This window comes from Cavia porcellus, unplaced genomic scaffold (genome assembly GCF_034190915.1).
Source record: "Cavia porcellus strain 051 isolate PalLab524CR breed Dunkin Hartley unplaced genomic scaffold, mCavPor4.1 scaffold_25, whole genome shotgun sequence".
Lineage (NCBI taxonomy): Eukaryota > Metazoa > Chordata > Mammalia > Rodentia > Caviidae > Cavia > Cavia porcellus.
In genome coordinates, this window is record NW_026947508.1 from 39733286 (window position 1) to 39757483 (window position 24198).

The 24198-nt window shown below is 40.1% G+C and overlaps 1 protein-coding gene across 10 annotated transcripts in view; it reads left to right on the forward strand.

Moving 5' to 3' along the window:
- Window positions 1–24198, forward strand: part of Mast2 (microtubule associated serine/threonine kinase 2) — a 332530-nt gene that overhangs the window by 290018 nt on the left and 18314 nt on the right. For 8 of the 10 annotated variants that reach the window (XM_063236388.1, XM_063236385.1, XM_063236389.1 and 5 more), the window contains 6 exons: window positions 10182–10257; window positions 12948–12968; window positions 15186–15264; window positions 17452–17606; window positions 19505–19580; window positions 22313–22522. In XM_063236388.1, coding sequence (XP_063092458.1) covers window positions 10182–10257; window positions 12948–12968; window positions 15186–15264; window positions 17452–17606; window positions 19505–19580; window positions 22313–22522 — 617 coding nt within the window. The other 2 variants (XM_063236387.1, XM_063236392.1) reach the window with 2 other exon arrangements.

The window sequence follows — 24198 nt, forward strand, 5'->3', positions numbered from 1 at the left end:
GCATGTATATGTAAGTGTATAAGATAGAAAATGATATCACTGAGTTTTGTTGGATCATTGAACAGAACTGTTTGCAATATCATTGTTGGAATGTCCACTTTACAAGCTTTAATTTTGTCACTTGAACAATTATTTCTAAGATGATAATATGTAATCCATTAACTAGTGATTTCCTACTGTTTATTTTTTTCTGTAAATCTGTATAACTTGTACCCTTTCTCTGTTTTTTTTTTTTTTTTCTCCTTAAATAAAATTTAAAAAAAAAAAAAAAGAAATGAGGGTCCCTGTTGGGCTGGCCACTCTCTAGGAGTCGGGAAAGTCAAACCTCCATTGCCACAAATCAAGTACATTAGGCACCTTAAAATTAAAGCAAGGCCCATGCAGAGGCTTGATGCAGTCTCATGCTGTGTCCAGTACTTTTTGCACATGAAATAGGAGTCCTTTCCTCAGTCATCCCTGGGCTTTTCTTTAGATGACCTGGATGAATTTAAAGCATTACGAATTGCAACAGCTATTATCTTGTCCTCTTGCCTTTGTTTCTCTTCTGGGTCCCGATTGTTGAACACACTAAAAGCTGTGCAATTAGGCCAGAGGTGTCTGTGGCTCCATCTAAAGTTTTGATAGTTTTTGTCGAATATCTGGGACTGATTGACAGATGAAATGGTGTCCCATTAGTCCCTCTTCCTCCCTGAAAGATAAACATGTATTAATGAAAGATTCAACCTACCCCTTTTCTCTCTCTAATAAGAGCAACTAGGATACTAAAGCAGCATTTCTAGTCCATACTGAGTATTATAATCCAAGTTTGGCTCTGTTGAAGGGAGGATAGCCTCTCGAGGGTGGTTTCCTTCCCTTTTTAAAGCATATTGTTCATCTACATAGCTCCTAACCTCTTGTAAGATTCTCTGTGTCGCAGTAAAGGTACAGCAGATGGCCAAGATGAATTGGATTTCTTGCCTTGATAAAATGAAGGGCCAAAGTTTCAAACCTATCTGTAAAATTAGTAGGGTCTTCTGACAGCTGGCCTACTTGTTCTTTGCACTGTTTGACACCTGCAACTGGAAAAGAATATCCTCAAATATTCCCTCTTGTCCCTGTACTTCTCTTAGGGGCAGGATAAATTGTGGATTAGAATAATAAGAAGTACCACTTCAGGTTTTACCTGTGGCTCTTCAAGCAGCATGCACCTGGTTTTGCACTGACAAAAGTTGTATGAGTACTTAAAGGAATAGTATAGTTTTTCCTTTCTGTGGGAAGAAATAAAAAGGTCCCCTCTCTCACTTTCCATAACCCCTTATGCTGTTTAAAATCAGAAGCTTAGCTCATAAATCCAATTATTTTTAAAAGGGGAAATAGAGAAAAAGAAGGATGGTGGCAGCTGGTAACACATATCCACATAAAAGTTATGTATAGTCATGCAGCAAAACAAAATGGCAGCTGGCCATGGAGCAAGGTAAGATGGCAGCACCCCTGACCAAAACACAAACCAAGAAAAGCCATTTACAAACTGGGCCATGCAGATACCAGGCTAATTAAAAATACATAACAAACAAATATGCAGACAAAAAGTCATACCTGCAGAGTGAACGCAAATAATTAGAAAAAAATACAAAAGTCTATATTCATTTCCCCCATTCCCCAGGCTAGAAAAGCAGCAAACAATTCCTGGTGTACCTCTGGCCTCTGGGATAGAGGAAGGAACAAGAAACCATCTGACATGTTAACATGTGACAAATAGAAAGTAGGCCTATGTGGGCCATACCTTGGTCTCTGGTACCTGTGTTTTTCTCCTGGCTGGCTTACCAAAATGGTAATGGGTAGCCCTTTATAAAAGTGGCTCTCCAGTTAAATATTACTGGTTTCTGGGCTGCTCATCTTTCTTTTTGGAATTAGCTTCCAGATTCTTCTCATCTCAAAGAATTTGACAAGATAAGCCCAAAACAATGCTAAAGTTTATTTAAAAAGTGACCAGTGAAGGGTTAAGGGAGAAACTAATTCTGCAGACTTGGGCAAAACAGAAGAACAAGAAGATAAAACAAAAAATTACATACAGCATCTGGGAAACACAGTGTGGACTACCATGTGATAAAGATAGCTGTGACATTTATTATACTAATCAAATTTCAAAGAAAGTCATAAGAACTTCTACATAGGAGTCCTAAGAGGCAGTGCTGGGATCCCACACCTTAGGCTGATGTCGAATTAGACCATTCTATTGAAAACCTGCTCAGGTTCTTTTGAGAAGTCCACATATAGGGTTTTGGAACCTGTCTGTGCATGTGCTCCAGGATCTTGTAATTAACAAGCCATGCCTACTTCCCCAGCCAATTTGGCCACACCCTAATCGCCTATCTCAGCATGAACAAAAAAGTGATGCAAGGACTGTTAGAAAAAAAGGAGGAAAAGAAAAAAAATACGAGCTCAGTAGGACAGGTTCATTTTAGAAGAAACCTGAGATGGACTGTTCTGGCCTTTACACCAGACCAGATCTCTCATACAGGCTATGAGGTTCTAAAGGGTCATAGAGGGAAAGGGGCAGAGTTCACTGAAAGGAGCTTGTGGCTATCTGCCAAAAACAAGACTTGAGAAAGCACAAGGGGTAATGGCTGCCCAAGAACAAGGTTTGGAAATGTCTAAGGGACAGTAGTTGCTATCATTAGCAAGGCTGATGATATGAGGCACAGGCCTAGCAAGATTGATCGTAGTATGAGTCCCTGGGTATAGCTATGCTAGGGTAGGAGGCATTTAGAGTCATCGCTGGTCAACCTAGGATGGTGGTGGTCAGATGCTGTATTTTAGACTGTATGGTTAGATGGGAAAATGGGCAGTGCTTCTCTTCATTATATACTTCCTGCTGATCAGGGTTTTGTCTGGACTGAAGGAGAATCATATCTGCCACACCCTAATTGCCTGCCTCAGCATGAACAAAAAAGTGATGCAAGGATGCGGTCTTTAGCAACTGCCTATGACATGGCCACAATCCAGATGGTGACAAATCTTTGTAACAGATTGATTAGGCATGGCAACAGTAAAGTAAACAGAAAAGTAAAAAGAGAAGAAAAGGTACTATAAAGAGAACAACCTATGATAGGATAGTAGACTTTGCAACTCCCTTGAATTTGTGGTGGCGGTGTCCTGAAACATTTGTTAATACTGCCTGAACCTCTATGTAGATCTCTGAAAAGCTGCAGTTACACTATCATGATTATCTTCAGTGAAAGTACATGTTGTATAGAACTCCCCCTTGGGCAGCTGTAAGATCTAAGCCATGTGATTTTGTAAAACTAGTTTTCTCATTTGGCATAGTTCACCCATTAATAGTGTTTTAGCCTGGCGAATGGCATTTAATGCTGGGCTTGGGAAAGAAGCCGTGTCCAGACATGTTCTTAAGGGGTTGGGATAGCAATTGTAACAACCTGGCTCTCATACCTGTCTACAGAGATGGCTGGAAACTGTCAGCAGGAGTCAGTGATTGGAACCCCCTTTTTATATCTCTCCTATGCTACTATTATTTTGATATCTCTTTGGTTATACTTTTTTTTCTTTTGATTATATTTTTCTGCTGAGTATTCAAGACCAAGTCACAGTAAGACCTATGTTAGTCAAAATGAATCTCTTGCTACCTATCAGGATCATTTAAGCCTCCTCATGCCTTACTTTTGGAACCATATGCAGAGCCTCTTAGCTCCTCTGTCATGTCAGCCACCGAGATGGGTCATGACATGGGAAATGTTTCTTTCTCTGGCAACTCTCTGTTTTAGCACAGTGTACATTGACTGACTCCTGTCCTTTGGGGTTCAGTAATCTTCCTGTTCAGGAGGCTGGGGTACTCACCAAACTAGTAGGATCCTGTAGAAAGAGTTCCCTCAAGTCCTGGGTCCTTGTGAACCTTTGAGGGCCAGGGCCAAAATATTGTTTGTTCCCTTAGCCCAGCCCTTTATAATTCTGGCCTCCAAACCTCAGTGGTTGAACATCCAGATCAATTACATCCTAATTTTATGATCTTATCCCACTATCAGGCACCCTGAAATACATAATATGACCAAAGAACTGTTATTTTCTTACCAATCATGATTCTTAGAAGTTGAATCCCTGTAGAATTGTAAAATTTCACTGAGATCAAGAGCAGCATAATATTTTAGTGCAATAATCATGGTGACATTATTATATTATTATTAAATTATTGAGCCTGACACATTTATTACCATAAACATCTTTAATCTGGAAGTTGATGTTATGATAAGATGTTTTCAGTTCTGCATCTTTGAAAACTTGCACACTTGGGAAACATGAACTGTGAAATCAGCAGTAGTGATTGTTACAAACCAGATTAGAAATGCCCAAGGAGGTAGCTCTGTCCTGCCTTTTGTTATTGACCGCTTTAAGTATCCCTGCTAGTCACTGATAGGAATGAATTGATACAGGATGCTGAGTATCTTAGGAGCTTTCAATGAACAAGAGGGTCCAAGATTTCATTCTGATTAAATTGCATGTATGAGATGCAGTTGATATTTATAAATTTTTAATAAAGTTCCAGGGGAGAAGAGGTTACTGAATGTTAGTTTGGGATGTCTAACACCATGTGGTCTGGTCTGGAGCTTCAAAAATTTCTTGGGTCTTTGTCATTTTGTTTTCTACTTCCATTAGAATAGTGGAATGGAGGAATGGCTATAGGTTGTTGCCCAAACTCAAGTGGTTGGAGAAGAGTAGTTTCCTAGCACCCACTAATTGTACTAATTGTTATGATACTCAGCATCCAAGAATATTTTCGTGGCTTTAAATGGATAGTTTTGGAAACCCACAAAGAACATTTAGCATTAAATATTAAAGATTAGACTCGAATATAGATAAGACATCTCGAATTAGAAAATCCAAAATGTTCCAAAATCAGAAACTGAGCACCAACATGATACTCCCAAGCATTTCAGATAAAGAATGCTCAACCTGTACTTGTTAATCTGTGAAATGACATTAACCATGCTCCCCAAATATGCTTGGTATTTCTTTCTATTTTGTTTTGCAGTATTGAGTTCTGAATCCAGAGCCTCATGTATGCTGTCAGTGTTTAACCTCTGAATTACACCACCAACATTTAAAAATTTTTTTTCTTGACAGAGGATCTCACTAAATTGCTAAGCTGACCTCAAATTTGAGAACTTCCTACTTCCTTCTCAAGAAGCTAGAATTATAGGCATGTGCCACTATGTCTAAGGTAGGATAGAATAAATACAGGTAGAAAGTTGGCAAGAAGACTGGGCATAGTAGTAGATACCTGTAATCTCAGCACTCAGGAGGCTAAGGCAGGAGGATCACTGTGAGTTCGAGACTAGCCTGGGTTACACAGTAAACTCAAAGCCAGCCTGTACCACACAGCAAAACTCTCTCAAAAAAAAATAAAAAAAGGAAAATAATAATTATTGTAATTTTTAAATTGTGATTTTTAAAGAAAACTACAATTTAACAACACAAAAAATTGGGCCTTTTTCCTTTTTATTACTAAAATAATAATTATAATTTTTATTAAAATATTATTATTAAAATAATAATAATTCCTAAAGTCTTAAAGAGACAATTAAAAAGCCCATGCCTTTCACCTGTAAATCACTCATCCTCCCATAGATCTCCTTCCTTAAGGAAGCACCAATATTAGTGGGCAACGTATCTTAACTTTGAAGACATAAATGGTTTGGATTCTAACACAGCAGTCTCCAACCCCAGGGTCAGAGTTTGGTACTAGTCTGGGGCATGTTAGGAACCAGGCTACACAACAGGAAGTGAGCAAATTTCTGTTTGGGTTTATAGCTGCTTTCCATCACTAGTGTTAACCACCTGAGCTCTGCCTCCTATCAGATCAGCAGTGGCATCAGATTTTTATAGGTGCTCACACCCTACTGTAAAATGCACGTGTGAAGAATCTAGGTTATGTTTTCCTTATGAGAATCTAATCCCAAAACAATCCCTTCTGTCCTTAATAGAAAAATTGTCCTCCATGAAAAAACTGGTCGCTGGTGCCAGGATGATTGGGGTCTGCTATTCTAATATATCCTCCCACGTGGATAACCAGGAATACATAGCTTAAATCACCCATCTTGAAAACACTGCACCCAGGAGGCACACCCAGGCAGCATCTCTGAAGCCCATGGAGACCAGGAGTCTGGCGCCCAGCGTCCAACAGTCATTTGAGAACCCTTGATGAGGCACTTGGGGACTGGAAAGCTGCATCCAGCATGCTACCCACACCCAAACAGCATCTCTGAGGCCCATGGGAATCTGGAGTCTGCACGCCCAGCAATCAGAAGTCATCTGGGAATCTTTGTGAGGCTCTTGGGGACTGGGAAGTTATTATATCCTTCCCACAACTGAATACCATCTCTGAGGCCCATGGGGACCAAGAATCGGTGCCCAGTAATCCACAATCATCCTGGAACCCTTGAGGAGTCTTAGAACTGTGAAGCTGTACCCAGTGACCTGCCCATACCTAGGAACCCTTGGTGAAGCTTATAAAGGCTGGGAAGCTGCACCTAGTGATTTGCCCACACTCAGTAACTGTCTCTGAGGCCCCCAGGGCCTGGGAGCCTATGCCCAGCAACTCTTAGTCATTTGAGAACTCCTGGTGAGACCTGCTACTACTGGGAGTCTGCACCCATGACCCATCCACACCTGGGAACCATCTCTGGGGCCCACAGGAACTGGGAACCTGTACCTAGCAACCTGCAGTCATCCAAGAACCATCAGTAGAGCCTGTGGGGACCAAATGTCTGTACCCAGCAACCCAGAAATAACAGCAACCTTCATTAAGGCCCACTGCTGGACAGCCCAACAGAATGGGAAGCAACTAGCACTTGGCGTCCAACCAATTCAAAGGAACACAAGAAAATGCCAAAACAAAAGAACAAAACAGAATTTCAAACTTCCAACCCATCCATATCCAGGAAGCAAGCACATGAATGAATTTGGAAATCACATACCTGAAATCTTGGAAATGATAGTATGGGAAGTAAAGAAACAACTGCAGAAAGCTGTAAAGGAAATGAGATCAGAAATATTGGCTCAGGTATAAACAGAAATGATAAACATAATGAAAGAATTGAAGATATCAAAGAAGACACAGATTTTAAAAAAAAATAGACGAGCATAGGAAAGTGATGTACACAATATACAATGAATATACAATGTAGGAAACAATTATACATGCAACAGATTCAAGAAGATATTCAGAAAATCAAAAATTCCATGGAAAGCTGCAAAATCACATGAATGAAACTGAAACTAGACTCTCAGACCTTGAAGACATGATTGCAACTATGGATCATGAAAGGAAACAGCTCTTAAAAATAACAGAGAAATAAAAAACAGATCTTGGAAACAACCCAAATGCCCATCAACTGAGAAATGGATAAAAAAAAAAAAAAGATAGGATATTTTTGTACAGTGGAGTACTACTCAGCTATACAGAAGTATTGTGTCAAGGCTTTTATAGGTAAATAGATGAGAGTTGAAACCATACTCATTAGTGAAATAACAGACTTGTATGTGTAAATATACATTACTGTCTCCCTAGTGTGAGAAAATTAGAGTAAATAAGATCCAAAATCTATAATACATATTGTGAAAGATTAAGAAACTGTGCAAAGAGGAAAAATAACAAAGTTAAGGGAAAGAAATAAAGGAAGAGAAAAGGAAAAAGATACAAATTTGTTTATATATACATATAATAGCTAAGAAGATTATACTATTAATTCTATTAGTTCTTGGAAAAGAACAGTTAATACTTATATAGTTAGATCAGTTTTGCATGTCTGTATCTGGTAATCTCTTTTGAAGATAGTAATATGCAATATTATAGCCATTGCTGAATTCCTGTCATCTTGTTTTGAAAACCTATATTGTTATTGAGTTTTTTGTTCTTATAGTTGTTTTGTATGTTTCTTGTTTTTTGGTTTTCTGTTTTTTTCTCTTTAAAATAAAAAGGTTTAAAAAAGTAATCATAGTCGGTGATATATATATATAAAACTATGAACTGTGTTACAACCTAAATTAATTCATGTAAAACAAAAAATTCTCAGAATAATTCTTTGAGTTGTGTTTTTTTAAAATAAAACTTACTCCATGTTAAGAAAAAGAAAGAAAAAAAAAAGAAAGGCCCTGTGTTACTGGCATTTGGGTCCCAAAGAAATTCTTTCCAGGTTCTTGGTGTCCTGAACAAAAAATTGGACAAAAGCCATGGAAAAAGTAGCAAGGATTTACATATATTAAAGTTAGAAAAGCGTTATGCTCTACAGAGTGAGAGTGGGACTGTGAAAAGACTCACAGTGATCAGCAGGATAATGGCTAGGCTGTTTTGTATCTGGAATTCCTAGATTCTTTCTCTGTTATGCAAATAAGGCATTAAGATGATTGTCCTATTAGAAATTCATTTGGCTTGGTGTCAGGTTTAAGCTGGCCTATCAAAGGCCCACTTGTCTTTGGGACAGATGTAAATAAAGACTTGAAGATATCACTTTCTGGTTGGTTCCATATGCAGTGCTCAGAAAGTGCAATCATTATGTGCCTTGTGTCTTCATGACTGACAAACTTTTTACAGTTGTTTAATCTATTTGCCCCAGCCTTAATCTGCTACCTCAGACACACCAAAGTTGTGCATTTTGTGCCCCTGGCGGTAAAAAGCTGAGATAGGCGCTGAAAGGGTTTTGGCCCAGATAGGACACTGAAGCCAGGAAAGCCACAGCCGGAAGCAGGAATCCCCATCTCCCCTGCCCCTAGGAAGTTACCTGTGACACCATCTTCCTGCCCCTGGAAATTTACATATGGCGCCAAACCTAGGACCAATGGGCTACCTGTGTATCCCTAATGCCCGCCTTAGGTTCCACCTCAAACCAAGGCTATTTACATGCCCCCACGCCACGCGTCCGCTTGAGAGATCGCCAGACGCCAGCGGTGGGGGTGCCGGTCATCTCTCTCTGTGTTCTCAGAATAAAGGCCGCTTTTTATTTTATATTTCTCATCTTTTGTTAATATTTTTCATCTTTTGGAAATAACCCTAGCAGACGCTTCCTAATTAATTCAGCCAAAGATAATGCCTTTGTATTATCGAAATAGGGAGCTGCACAGAATAGTGTGGCACTAATAAAATGTTAATGTTTCCTAGATCAATACAGAAAGTCCAGGACCTGCTGAGTAGAGATAATGGGTAACAATAAGGTGACTGCATGGCATTTTGGAATATCTATACCCTATGAGGAAACTATCCAAGAGAAGGCCAGTACACACTGAACTATCAGATCTCTAGGTAGTTTAAGTTCCTTATAGCTGATGTTGGTTCAAAGGGGAGCATTAGAAATGGGGAGGTAGGCAGAGATTTGGAGAATGTCAGCACATCATGAAGCTTACTTCTGCATGGCCTTTCAAGTTGGAGACATGCTCAGTTTCTACCAAATAGAGCCTCCTAAGTATCAGCACAGACAGAAGATAAAACAGAGAAGTATGGCAGGCTTAGGTTCAGAATTGTGACTAGTACAAAAATAAGGACAAAATTTTGTTCAGTGCTTTGAGTTTTAAGTTAGCAAGTTGCAGAGAACACATAAAAACTAAGAAGATGGCAGTAGTTCCTATACTATAAAGAGGTTGAACATACTTTGTAGATGTGGGATCTTAAGTGTGGATACTATTTTAAGGTACACTACTGTCATGAGTCCTGAACTGAAAAACCTGTTTCCCTTTAAAAGCATATATACTTCTGATTTAGCCCTTTGGATGCAGTATGCAGAGATAAGAGACTTTTATACTGAAAGTCCTATTTGCTTGGGAGAAACATTTGAGTATTTTACTCTACCATTTGCACTGAATGAGCTCTTTAATTCTTTGGAATGTTGAATTAATTTGACAAGACATATTGGAGACTGAAGTGTCCCTAGGAGGTCAGGAAACAGGTAAGTTGCTACTAGATCTAGAATGGATGTCTGAGAGACATAGGTTGTTACAGGCAACCTGGAAACAAGGGGGAAGAAGCCTTTGGGTGGCCAGATTTTTACAAAGAGAGAATTATAAATTAATGGTGGCCTGAGAAAATAACTAAATATGCTAATTACCAATATTAGGGGCAGATTTCTTGTCTGAAGGTAACATTAGCTCTCCTCAGAAGCAAACTTTAGTGAGTTTCTTTTTCTTTTTTTTAACCACAGGTAACAGTCCTTTGGACAGCCCCCGGAATTTCTCTCCAAATGCACCTACTCACTTTTCCTTTATTCCTGGCCGCAGGTAAGTTGCTAAAAGACCTCTTCTGTGATTAACATATCACATGTAGCACTTTCATGAATGTTAGTTAAATGTCATATTTCTCCTTTAAATCTGTATTCTTGCAAGTGGGTTACTATGAATTACAAGCCATCGAAGTTCCTTCCCTCTTTCCTCTGCCAGATTATAATCATTTTGTTCAAATTTAGCTTTCTAGGTTACCTACATGTTTGCCTTTGGAATGTAGCACAGGCAAGTAGCTACAAGAAGCTGATTTTTACAATTTTAAGCCTAAGAGTATGTTTCAAGCCACTATACCTTTTTTGAAAGCTATCCTAGGACAACAATAATGTCTCCTCTCTAAAAGATCCAAAATTGTTCTCCTAAGCCAGCTGGTTCCAAGGGGCTGAAAGAATTTGGCATATCTCTCTCCTTGGCTTTCAGCTAAAAACCTGTATGTGTACATAGAAATATTACAAGGCCATTCTTATAATCTTTTTCCCATTTCTAGTCTCTCTGGAAGTGATAAGAGCCTGTCTCGGCCCAGGGTAGCAACCCTGACTGCTGTACTCAGGGGCAGGACATCACTTGGTCTCTCGAGAAGTCTTAAGCTGATGGAGTTCAAATCACTTGCCAGAGCTCCACACAAGCCTCGTTTCTTTTTAGAATAGTTTCAAAGATTCTTTGTTGGCAGAATTCAAGTTTTAAAAATTTGTTTGCTTAGAGGTTTTTGGTTGTTTTTTGTTTTCATCTAGGGGGTTGTTTTTGTTTTTGAGACAGTCTCACGATGTGGTTCAGGCCGGCCTTGAACTCAAAACAATCCTCCTGCTTCAGTCTCCTGGGTGCTAAACAGGTGTGCCACCACACCTGGCTTTTGAGAGAGATTTGGGGGGGGGGGATACGGTGATTGTTTTGTTTTAATATTTTTATTGGTGAGACTTGGTCTTTAGTGCTAAGACTTTAAGAAAAATTATGACTCCAGATTTGGAACTATTAGTGGATGGAGAACATAATACGACTTGAAGCAATAGCTTCCATTTTAAGTTTTAATATTTAGACTACTGTTTTAAAAAGTCTCAAGAGAAAAACAAACGATACCTGGAAATAGCGTTTGCTCACTGTCCAGGTGATAATCTAAAAAAAACAATTTCAACTTAACTTTTTTTTTTTTTTTTTTTTTTTTGGTACTGGGGATCGAACTCAAGACTGTGCATTTGTAAGGCAGGCACTTATACCACTGAGCTAAATCCCAGCCTCTCAATTTATCCTTTTCCTCCCTAAGATTCTGTGTAGTTGAAAGGAGCTGGACAGGAAGAAGTTTGACACTGACCTGGGTACCCTTTCTGACCCTGTTGTCTTATTCAAAGGAAATCTCATTCCGATTTGTCCATGCACTTATCTCTCCTACCCTGTATAACTTCCAATTAGGTAACCAAGCCTCAGGTAGGGGCATTCACAGTAAAAGAATGCTCTACCGTTACAATCATTTGGAAGGATTTATGCAAGACTTCCTACCTAAACTATGTATGAACTGTAGCTTCAGATTAAGTATGAACTGGAACAGCATGACCTGTGAAAATGCCCATAGGTGGGCATTCAGTCATTTCACATTCATTCAGTAAATATTTGCTGAGCACCAACTTTCAGCTAAGCTCTAGGCAAGGCATTTTGCTATAGAGTGATAACAAAATAGATATAATCCTTACATTCTTGAGAGGAATAGTCTAAGATTTTTCACTTAGTTCACTTATTCTGCTCATTTACCTCTAATCTCAAATGTTACCTCCTTATACTTTCCTTAACCACACAATCTAAAGTGGACCCATTTGTTATTCCTTCTCAAATCACTGTTTTTATTTCCAAACTAGTATTTTTCAGTGCCTGATGTTTTCTTAGTTGCATATTTTCTGTCTCACCATAACTAGAATCAAATTTAATAGATACCTTAATTTGTTGAAAAACTGTTTCCTGGTACATAACAGTGATTGTAATCAAATGAGTGGTGAGGAAGGCATATAATAAATAAAAAAGCAAATAAATATAGTGTTATAAACTATGGTAAGCATGATGAAAGGAAAAAACATGATGCAGCATAAATTAATAGGAAAGGAGTGAGGATAGTGAGTCCCACAGGATGGTCACATGAGGCTGGCCAGTCTGAGTGATGAGAAGCAGCTACTGCATTGGGTTGGGAGGACATAGGCTTGGAGGCTATTGTAGCCAGAGAAAACAGCAGGTGCTGTTGATGTCCTTGTATTTACTTCAATTAGACTTCATGAGTAAATACTGGAGGAGAATTCACAGTCTATTATTATCACTGAGACCCAAACAAGTCTGTGGTAGGAAACAGGATACTTGATGCATGTACATGGAACAAAAAACTCTGGGGTATCCTCTTACAGAATGGAGTAGGAAAAACTGCTCATTCTTGGTGAAATGGGGAGGAGGGTCTCAACCCTGACAAAGAGAGTACCAGGAATTGTTGGCTCCTAGTTACTGAGTCAGGCTGGAGCCCTTCAGGATCACATTGGTTTGGAATATCACACACAAATCAGATTTGATGAAATACTAAAAATAGGTCCATTAGTCCTACAATTTCACTTCAAATTGTCATACATTTTTAAACAGAAGGTTTGCCTCTGTCATGTTAGACCAAATGTTGGGGTCTCTGATTCGCTTTGTTTCTCACTATAATTTATATCTTTTCACTACAGCCATGGCCACAGAGCAGACAGGTAACGGTCGATATGGTGGGGAGAGGGTTGGGCCACTGATATGCATGGCTAGGCAGTGTAACTTGTGATTTTGTGCTTGGTGAGAGAACTAGTGATTCTCCTCTGACTATAGGTATGAACACTGGGTTTTTCATATTTAGCAAAGAGGCGTTACAGGATCCCCTGCTACCTGCTGGAACCAAGACTCAGAGCTAATATGATTGGAAGCAGGAGTTACAGTCCAACCTTCTGATTCTGGAGAATCAGAAGTCACCCTCTTTTTCACAACTTTCCTCAGCCTCCCAGCAAGGAGGCCAGATGAAGGGACCAGACATCTTATGGTAGCATTTCATTCTGATTCTGGTGGCTCATGTACTTCAATATACAACACAGAGAAGTGACTGCCATACAGTTGATTTGTATTTTTAGCTAAGGTCTTGAAAATCATGTTGAAAAAGCACAGCAGGGGCCTAGGAAATTCATCTTTACATTATACCTATCTCATCTTTGCTGAGTTCTTATTTTCCTGGAATTGAATGACATTTGTAATGTAAAGTGTTCAGGACCCAGCAAAGAGGTCAGAGAGAACATCATATTTTAGACATTTGTTTGCCTCAGAGACAAGGTTCCAGCAGACTTCTAATTGACATGTGCTAGCTGCCTAAGTAGCATGAAGTTTGAGTCATGTGCATGTGGCATGGAATGCTGGGCTCTTCCCATGTGAAACATAATAGAAAGACTGCTCAGTATTGGTGAGGATGGGCAAGAGTATTGCAGAAAGAGAAGCCCAACCAAGATATATTACTCTTTTCTTTCTTCTTCCCCCATGCCCTCATCATAACTGACACCTTAAGTAAATCATACAAATCTCTGGGTCATAGTTTTCTCTGAAAATGTAATGAGAATTTAGCCTATAAAGAGTCCGTATTGCCGATGTTCTAAAATTCTGTGAGTAGCAGCGCAAAAAAAAAAAAAAAAAAAAAAAAATTTTATCCAACTTCAACTTGAGCAGACTAGACCCTAAGCTCCATGAGAAAGAATACTTTGTACCATATCCACAGTCTAAGGAATCACATGTCCATGTTATAAAAGCTTCAGATCGGATACCTGCTTAATCTTCCACTTCTACAGTAAAACATATAACTGTGTTTCTTTGTGATGAGAGCTTTGGGTGGCATTCTTCTGAGAGCAGCAGGAAGCCTCCCCCTAATATACAGCCAAAGGTATGTCATTTCCCTCCTTTTGGGTAAGGTTGCTGTCACTCTTAGGCAGATATCCTCACAGATTGGTTTTATGGGTGATAGGCACGGCTTATGACTATTTGCCATCAATTAATGTTCACTTCATACCTAGATGGTTGTCTGTTTCTTCTTGATTGACAATGCAGTGGCCTAGAAAAGACCAAAGAGCCCTTCACATGGAACTTCAAAAAAAAGGAAATAAAAGCCAGGCACATGGCATATGCATGTAATACCAGCTACTTGGGAGACTGAGATGAGAAGATGACTAGTTCAGGTCTACCTGGGCAGGGGCTGGGTATATAGCTCAGCAGCACAGCACCTGCCTGGCAAGTGCAAGACCCTGAGTTCCATTTCCGGTACCCTCTCCTTACAAAAAAGTCTGCCTAGGCAACTTAGCAAGACCCTGCTTCGAAATAAAAGCAGCTTCAAAATAAAAACAGCTAGGAGGATAGCCCAATACTTTTAAAACCTGGGTTCAATCCCTGGTGTTGTTGAGGATAGGGGAGGAAATAAAACCGGGCATGGTAGTATACGGTTGTAATCCCACATACTGTAGTTGCTGAGGCAAGGGAATTACCTAAAATTTGAGGCCAGTATAGGTAGCACAATGAATTCTTATATTAAAGGAAAAGAAAATCTGAGTGTGATGGTGTAGCCCTGTAATCCCAGTACTCAGGAGGCTGAAGTAGGATGATCACTGTGATTTTGAGGCCCTCCTAGGCTATACGCTGAATTCTAAACCAGCCTAAACTACATAGTAAGACCCTGTCCTTTAAAAAGGAAAAAAAAAAGAATGGTATTAGGTAACAAATGTGCTTTTCTAAATCCATGGAAAACACACATATAGGCTAGTTACAAGTGCATGTGCTACAACAAACAGTACTCTGAGGTGAGGAGACCACCAGTGAATTAAATGCACAAAAATGCCAATGGACACAGATTCTGAGCTCAGGAGGGGGCTCTGTAGAAACTTTGTGATATTCTTGTTCTTGCTTAGGACGGATGGACGGCGTTGGTCTTTGGCCTCTTTGCCTTCTTCAGGCTATGGAACCAATACTCCTAGCTCTGCTGTTTCGGTAAGTAGCCAATTTATGGCACTGGTCCCTTCAGGTTAGTCCAGTGGTGAAAAATGATTTTCAATTTGTTCCCCACAACCAAATTCAAAGAGGTTTCTTAGCAATAAGGCTGAGTGAGTGGAGAGCTGGTGACCTTCATGGTCATAGCAAGATCATAATCCTTTGGAAGGATTAACTAGTACCGTCTCTAGGGGTCAGTTCTTCATGGTGGAATCCTGAGGAGGGCTTGAGTATGACATTTTGCTCTGCCTGTGAAACCAGGCATGGGAGCTCCTAAGCATGTTTCCACTACTCCCTCCAATATTATTTCAACAACTACAACTAAGAACAGACTGCGCTTCCTGTGTCTCAAAGACCTAGTAGACCTGGTCCCCCTCCGGTTTTCACCTTTTTTTTTTCCAAAAAGGAAGAGAAGCGTGGTGTTGTTTGCTATCCAAGTGTTATGTGTATCAATGAGAGACTGGACCTGTCTCTAAAACTTCTTTATATTTCTTATTTACATATTTTAGCCTAAAAAATAACAGATGTGCTAATTGTTATTATGTACAGTTGACCCTAAAAATGAATTCTTCTCTAGAGGCAATTGTTTATTTTTAAAGCTAGGGTGACCGGTTTGGCAGATTCTCTATAAAAAGCCAAATATTTTTTTTTTCTTTTTATCTCCAAAATGGATTTGGAAAAAAGGGGGAAAAAGCCCAATATGTTTCATATTTTTCAGGCTGTAGATTTGATGACTCTGTGTCTTCCATCAATCTTCAGGTCTTCTCACTTGATTTGTCTACAGTCATGAATCCCAAGCAGGGGGAAAAAAAGAATATAATTTCCTCCCTTGACCTTAATATTACTCTTAAATTAAGCCAGAGTTTTACTGATGCTCTCTGGCAGCTAAGCTTAAAAATTTTCCCTAATAAACACCCCTGTTTACATAAACTTTTACTCAGTTATTCCTGTAAACCTAAGATAATAGTATGTGTATGAGTGTGTGTTTAAATATGTACTGTATATACATATGCATATATTTTTTTTCTGTTTAGTAAATTTAACAGACTCAACTCATTACTCCCGTTTATTGGGATAATTTAAAATACCCATTTTGCCCATCATAATATATATTCAGCCATTGGCTCATAATCGACTTGCAGGCTTGATATAAGTCATTTATAAAAATGTGGCCAAGGCAGAGCCTTATAGAAGTCTTTCACTAACTGTTTACAACTGCATGTAATATTCTATAAGAGAGGCATGCACCATTAGCCCAAAGGTATTCATTTCTCACTTGATGCTGACCCTGTGACAGTAGAGCTCCCTGTGTGATGCTGCAGCTTTGGCTCTAAATGGTTATGATATTTAAACCCCAGATAGGACCAGTGTTGTTAGATTTGCCTGCTGTCTTATCCAGTTGTGTCAGGTAAAGGAGTATCTCACAGGTCCAGGAGCTAATCTATTGGGTTTTCACTACAGCAGCTGCATCTGCAGGATTACTACAGTAGCACTGGGTCATTCAAATGTCTGTTGAGATTGGTAGGCTTTTGTCAGGAATGCTCAGCCACTGAGCTGTGTTTAGAATTCATAATTGTTACAGATTAAATCTAATCCTCAAGTTTAAATTTAAAAGTAGTTTTCTTCCCTGGTGGATTTTCTTGCCACATAGAGCTCCTAAAATCTCAGCGCAGCCTTTCTGCCTCAGGAAATCCAGTCTTCCTCTGGATAACAGCCAAAAGCAAACATTGTTGAGCTGTACCCTCAGGCAAAAAGGAAAACTTCAAGGGATGTCATTTGTAGATGGCATTCCTGGAACTTTTCTCAAAGTAGGAAGAATGATTTATAAATTACTTATCATTTTTACTAGCCAAAAACTTCAGTGGAGACCCATGCAGAAGAATCTGCTTTTTTTATTACCTTGAGTTCTTCTAGGTGTTGAAAGTTCCCACACTTCACAAAGATCTAAGCCCGGCTCCCAGTCTGACTCCTGAAGGACTCTAGTGTCTCTGCTTCCTCAAGGCTGGAGGCTCTGAAGGGCTTGTAGTGAACAAAATCATGCCCAATCAAGGTTAAAGGGAACAAGGAAGGAAGCCCTGCTTTGAGTTCACATTGACGAGGTAGAGCCTGAGCAGTTTCAGTCCTTTAGCATTCATAAACTGCCCTTGTATGTGTATTTAATGCCATTTTTAATATTTTCTCCTCTAGTCATCCTGTTCTTCACAAGAAAAGCTTCATCAATTGCCTTTTCAGCCTACAGCTGATGAGCTGCACTTTCTGACAAAGCATTTCAGCACTGAGAGTGTGCCAGATGAGGAGGGACGCCAATCTCCAGCCATGCGGCCCCGCTCCCGCAGCCTTAGGTGAGGGCTGCTCTCATCTACTGTCCAAACTTGTGAGCCCTAGCTTGTTTGCATAACGTAGACATGAGAGAATATGTTATGCTTTGCAGGTGGTACCTCTTTGTTACAACTACCTAACTTTGCTCTTATTGTAGCGTGCAGGCAGCTCCAGGTAGCAATGAACCTTTGTTTTACAAAAACAAGAACCAAACCAGGATTGTTCTGCAGGCTATAGTTTGCCAACCCTTGGCAGTGCATGTTAGCCAGTTTGATTAAGTCAAGTCCAGTAATACTCAAGCCCTTTTGGCATCAGGTTCAAGTTAGACTGTCACTCTTGAAGCTATCCAGTCACAGACAGTCTGTTTTTCCCTTCAGACTCCCTTTGTTAACAGGGAAATAATAGTATCATCAGTTCTGACAGTTGCCTAACTGAAAACTATTGGCCCAGGGCACATGAGCTAGGCCAAATGACAAGTTGCTGCTATAGATACAATTGACTGACTTAGGGGAAAAGCCCAATTCAAAAGCAGAAATATATGCCCCACTGAATCTAACTCAGTTCCTTGAGTCACCTGGGCCCATCTTCATCGACTAAACTTTTTAATGGTATTAGGGATTAAACCCAGTGTCTCACACCTACTAGGCAAGCGCTCTACCATGAGCCACATCCCAGCCAAATTCTTCTAATTACTTGTCCATTCTCTTTAGCATTAGCTGGTAAGTCTGTGCCAACATTGCAGGTTAAGGATGAAGAAGGAAATTAAAATAAGCATGACTGAGCTTAGTTTCCAGTGACCCTGGGAGTTTTGACTAGCATGTACAGGATAGGTTGTAGAGGAAGATTCCCTCAGGTTTAATATTGGCACCATGAGTAACAGAGAGTGAGCTGGGCCTCTCAATTCAGATTCAGAGATTGAAGATGAGGGTATTTAAATGCAACAAATCAAGAAAACAAATGAGTAAATGTGGATTCCCAGTGCCTTTCATTGACCCACAAAGGAACACCTGAAACATGGTGTTCTGATGACTTACACAGAGTAAAACATACCTTTTAGGCTAGTTGAGATGAAGAGGACCACCATAATACTCAGGAAAGTCCCTGCTACATTATATTTTTAAACACTTGGTCTTGTATATCAGTGCTTTAGACAGAATGGCCTCTACTCAAGGGACAAAAGCAGAAAGGAACAGTAACCTATCTGAGATCTTCTTTTAATGCACTGAACTTAGACCCAAATATCTGTTTAATTGCATGACTTAAAATTCAAAATCCATTAGGAAGATGTAATCATGTATAAGGAAGGTTTAATAACATAGCTAAGGTAAAATAACAAAGCTGAGAATATTCAGGATCTCTTCAATAGATGACCCTTACTTATATAACTCATTATAAACTGGATTGGCCTCAATCATATCCCTAAGTAGAGCCCACATTAATCCCAGTGGCTGTAGCTTGTTTGAAAAAAGCAGTAGGTGCAATAGTTGTATAGAGTCTGCCTTTGGATGCTTTGGGGATTTTTTGATTTGATTCTGAGAACATACTGGATAAATCCTTTCGCTGGCCAAAGCTGAGGGCACAGAGTCCTGTTCTGGGAAGGGCATCCAAGCAAGCTACCAATGGGCTCATGAATAGTCTTCTCTTTTTTTTTTTTTTTTTTTGCCTTTCCAGACCCTAGCAGAAGTCTGTGTGAAAGTCCAACTTCTTGTAGGAGGATAGTCTCACTCCAGAAAGAATCATTTTGATTTGCATCATAAAGTACGCTAGGAGCTCTAAGAATAAGGAAGGCCCTGGAACTCAGCTCTCATTCAAGTGGCATTATGTGGGGTACTAAAGATAGCGGGAGGGCCAGGGAATGGCCATCTTTCTCCTTGATGGTTTCATAGCACTAAAATCACAAAATTATTTCTTTCTTGTTCAGTCCTGGACGGTCTCCAGTTTCCTTTGACAGTGAAATAATAATGATGAATCATGTGTACAAAGAAAGATTCCCAAAGGTAAGGATGCATTTAAAAGAAGAAGAGAATAACAACCCACTTTCAGGCTGCTCCTGTTTCTCAGGCGCTATCTCTCAATAAAGCTTTCCTACTCTCATACATACCTACATATATACATTTAGGAGATGGAGATATGTCCCAAGGATGGCTGCCTTTAGCCAGCCAAATGGGAAGACTCTGGGGTGAGGGGTGAAATGCTGCCTCCTGGGGTACCAACAAAAAAAAGCAGAAAAGCACCCAAGGAGGAACAGGGCCCAGGTATGAGGTCTTCATGAGAAGCAGGAGGCAGCGGTGACCATGATTTTGCCTGTACCCGCAGAGCCTGTTTCTCATTCCCTGGAGGGAGAAGTGATTAGAAGCTGTGTGTTAGAATGGTACCCACCAAATGTTAAAGGGGAAGGAAAGAAACACAGGCCTGACTTCTCATATGTTAGAGTCCTCCATGGCAGGACTTGCTCTCTGGTGGCACCTTCATTTGGTACAGATTCATTGTCTCTGTCTCTGTGTCTCTGTCTGTCTCTCTCCCTCCCTCCCTCCCTCCCTCCGTCTCTCTTTATTTTTACTTTTCCTTTGAGACAAGGTCTTGCTATTCAGCTCAGGGTGACCTTGAACTTCCTAGGTAGTCCAGGCTGCCTCAAAACTCAAGGCAATCCTCCTGTCTCAGTATACCAAGTGCTGGAATTGCAGCACTATAGCACAATGCCTGGCTTGGCACAGATTCTTAAGCAGCACCTCTTTACTAGGCCCCAGAGAGTATACAACCAGGAGATTCTAGGCTGGCAGGAAGGTCAAAGGAGCAATGGAACAGGAGATAGAAAGACTCAGAGTTGCTTACTAACATGTATATTCAGTTTCAAGGGGGAAAATGCTGAGAGATGAAGTAGTTTGCTGTCATGAAATAGCTAAGAAATAGCATGCACCCTTCTCAGAAACCACATTTGCAGGACTAGAACCTTACTTCCCATTTCCATTTCTATTTGAACACTACATGTTGTACACCCAGACTTGGCCTTTGAAGATAAGGCCTGTTTCTGAAAATGCACCTAACTCTTGTTGGAGGGAGAACAGTAGAACAACTTGCATGATGACAGAAACCTGGAGTGGCCAAGACTCATTCTTCAACCTAAGTCCAGATCTCACTGACTGTTCATCTCCATCTGGGATTTGCAGTGTATGATTCTTGCTCCTCTGAGAGCCCCCTCCTCTAGATTCAGGCTCAGTCTCCTGCATGGTTGAGGGACATGGTATGAGACCCTCGCACTTTTCCCTCTGATGTTTAGAGTGTAACCATGAACCAGAGTGCCTGAGTTCAAATCTGCTGCTATTGTTTACTAACTATGAGCTAAACAGATTTTTTTTAACTTCTGTGAACTTCACGTGCTTCATCTGATTCAGAATAAGAAGAGTATCTATCTCTTAGGGAGTTTTTGAGCATCAAGCTCTTCTAACAGTGTCAACTCTTGTTTCTCTTTTATTTGTGTCCTATAGTCTGGGCTTTCTAGCATTGGAGTGGACACTAGAGAATAAGAGCTAAGAAGGGACAGAATAGCTAGAAAGTAATTTTGCTGTAAAGTTCCAGAGTATGTGATTTTTTGTGTTTGTTTTGTTTTGGCACCAGGGATCAAACTCACAATCTCATGCTTGCCAGGCAGGTGCTTATGCTGCTGAGCTAAATTCCCTGTCCAAGTATGTGATATTGAGAAATATATCTCACATTTGTTCCTCCTTATATATTAGCTTTTGTATTATCATTCTTGCATAAAATGTCATGTGGATGGTATGTCTCCAGTCCTTCATGTAAAGCCTGAACCATTGATGGAGAAAATGTGCTAGGATCCCTTCTGTCTCTCCCCCTGCCCATGTTTACACACACACACACACACACACACACACACACACACACACACATGTGTATACTATATTTCCCCTAAAATATACTAGAAGTCAGAAGTCACCCAGTAGCAAAAGAAAAAAGTCAGAGTCCTAGACAACTATGAAGTTGTTCACTGATATGTATAATTAAGTTTCCAAGAAGTCTCTGAGCTAAGTCAAGTCTCTGCTGTGCTTTGTTAGGATCCAGGCCAGGGTTGTGTTCCCAACCCAGCCCCTATCCCAGCTTGGCATGAGACCAGTAGGTTCATACATGCAGTAGAAACTCTGAGCATCTCAAGTATGTTCAGCAGAACCTCCTTAGGCAGGTTCTCAGGTCAAGTAAAAGGATCCTGAGATAATAAAACTCTGATTTGCAGAACTTCCCACTCTAAATGTATCCAGGTGGGAGGCCCAGTGGAAGAAAACCCAGAAGAAAGTTCCGTGATGGTGAGGAGTGAAAGACCTTCAGAGCAGACAATTCTTGAGTTGGATGAGGAACAAGGCAGACCTTGCAGGGTGAGAAGGCAATTGGAGATAGCATAAACAAAAACAGGCTTAAAATATCAGGCTAAAGGAGAATAGGAAACCTTCTGAGTCTACAGACAAAAGAGCATGTTAGGAGTGATGGGAGATAGACAAAACTGGGCAATAGTGGGTCTTAGTATAACCCTGCATCATTCTGACTTGACTTGAAGGTGGTCTTTTTATGATTGGAGTTCTCAGGTTCCCAGATGTACATCAGGCAACCAGATTCACAGGGGAGCCAATTCTTAGGCTATCACCAGTCTTTCAGGCTTTGTTCCAGCTAAACTGGAATGAGAAGGGAAGGGAAGTGTCATTTTTCTTGCTTTCATTCTCAGGCCACTGCACAAATGGAAGAACGACTAGCAGAGTTTATCTCCGCCAACGCTCCAGACAGTGTATTGCCCTTGGCAGATGGAGCCCTGAGCTTTATTCATCACCAGGTGATTGAGTTGGCTCGAGACTGCCTGGATAAATCTCGGAGTGGCCTAATTACATCACACTACTTCTACGAACTTCAGGAGAATTTAGAGAAACTTCTGCAAGATGTGAGTGTCTTGGTGTGGGGGCTGTGATGAAACTTCCATGTGATAGTCTCAGGCTGAAATAAATAACTAGCAGTATTCTCAGCCTGCTGGCCACCTTACCAATGTACAGAAGCCACCTATGAGTGTGGTACCAATGGACTTAGATCCATCCCAAGCCCCTGTACCACTGAGAGAAGCTGCTTGGTATCAAAGAAACTTGGTTTTCTTTTTCTTTTCTTTCATTTTTTCCTTCTTTTCTTTCTGCTTTCCTTCTTTCTTTCCTTTATCCTAGGGATTGAAGCCAGAGAGTTTCACATATGGTAGGCAAATGTTCTACCACTACTGAGCTACATTCTCAGCCCATTTTATATTACTTTCAAACCTGGTCTCACTAATATGCTCAAGATGGCCTTGAACTTGCGATCTCCTTGCCTGCATGTCCCAAAAAGCTAGGATTACTGACATGTATCACTATGTCTGACTGAGACTTTCTTTCTTTTCTAAATCCAAATACCTGAGACTCCAACTGTTGTAGCATTCATAAGTATTAGATTAAGAGATTTGTTAGCTAAAGCTCAAAAAATGACACCAGTGGATATAGTGGGCATTTTTCTATTAGAAATAGCTGATAAAAGGAGAGCCTTCTAACAGTTTTTCCTCAACCCAGGGAAAGGAGAGCCAACGCTTACTCGATAGGTTTCTCCATTTGCTGATTATTAACATGATGACAAATGCTCTAATCAAGACTTCTATGTTTAAATACCTGATCCTGCTCAGTATGAAAAATATTTGTGAAGCTAAAGGTAGAGAGATGACCAAGACCAAAGCACTACACTAAGTTTTTGTGTTTTCTTTTGGGTTTTTTGGGTTTTGGGTTTTGTTTTGTTTTTTGGTGGTGGTGGTGGTACTGGGGATTAAAACTTAAGGCCTTGTGTATGTGAGGCAAGCACTCTCCCCCTGAACTACATCCCTGGCCCTATATACTGAGTTCTTAACCATTGCTTCATAGTCCAGTGCTTGCTTTGCCTTCAGCCTCTCAAATAAGGTGATGAGATGCCTTCCCACTCAGATCCCAGTTCTCACATGTTATGCTGAATACAGTTTGGAGGAGCAGTGATATACACCTATTTCTCCAGGGCATTCCCATCATGGAGTATATCTTAGTCGAGAATCTCCTATTGCCTCTACACTTGTGACCTCTGGAGTATTATCAACTGAGTTGAGGGCCCAGAGCAAATAATCAAATAGGACTTCAGTATGTGAATCTAGAAATTAGAAGGAGCAGAGCAATATAAAAACAAAGAGGAAAACAGTTGAACTAAAGATGGATGACTAAAGATAGCTGTAATTATTGCTGTTAAATAAGTGGTTCCTTGGTTCATAAACTTAATTTTTTCTGTGACTTTGGAAAGATGGCCATGTTTGGTGGGAAAGGTGACCATGGTCACGTTTGTCACCTCATGGAGAGTTTGCCAACAAAAACAAGATTTTGCCAAATGCTTCTGTTGTGAAACAAATTGTTTGCAAACAGAAGCATGTATGAACTGAGGTACTACTGTACTAGGTTTTTCATATGGAACATATAACAGATTTTCCCTATATCCATAAAGTAATAACTACCCCAGGGGGCAGGAGTTACAATGAAAAAAATTTGTCTAAATGAAAAAAATTCTGCCATCTACAAAAAATTTTATCTG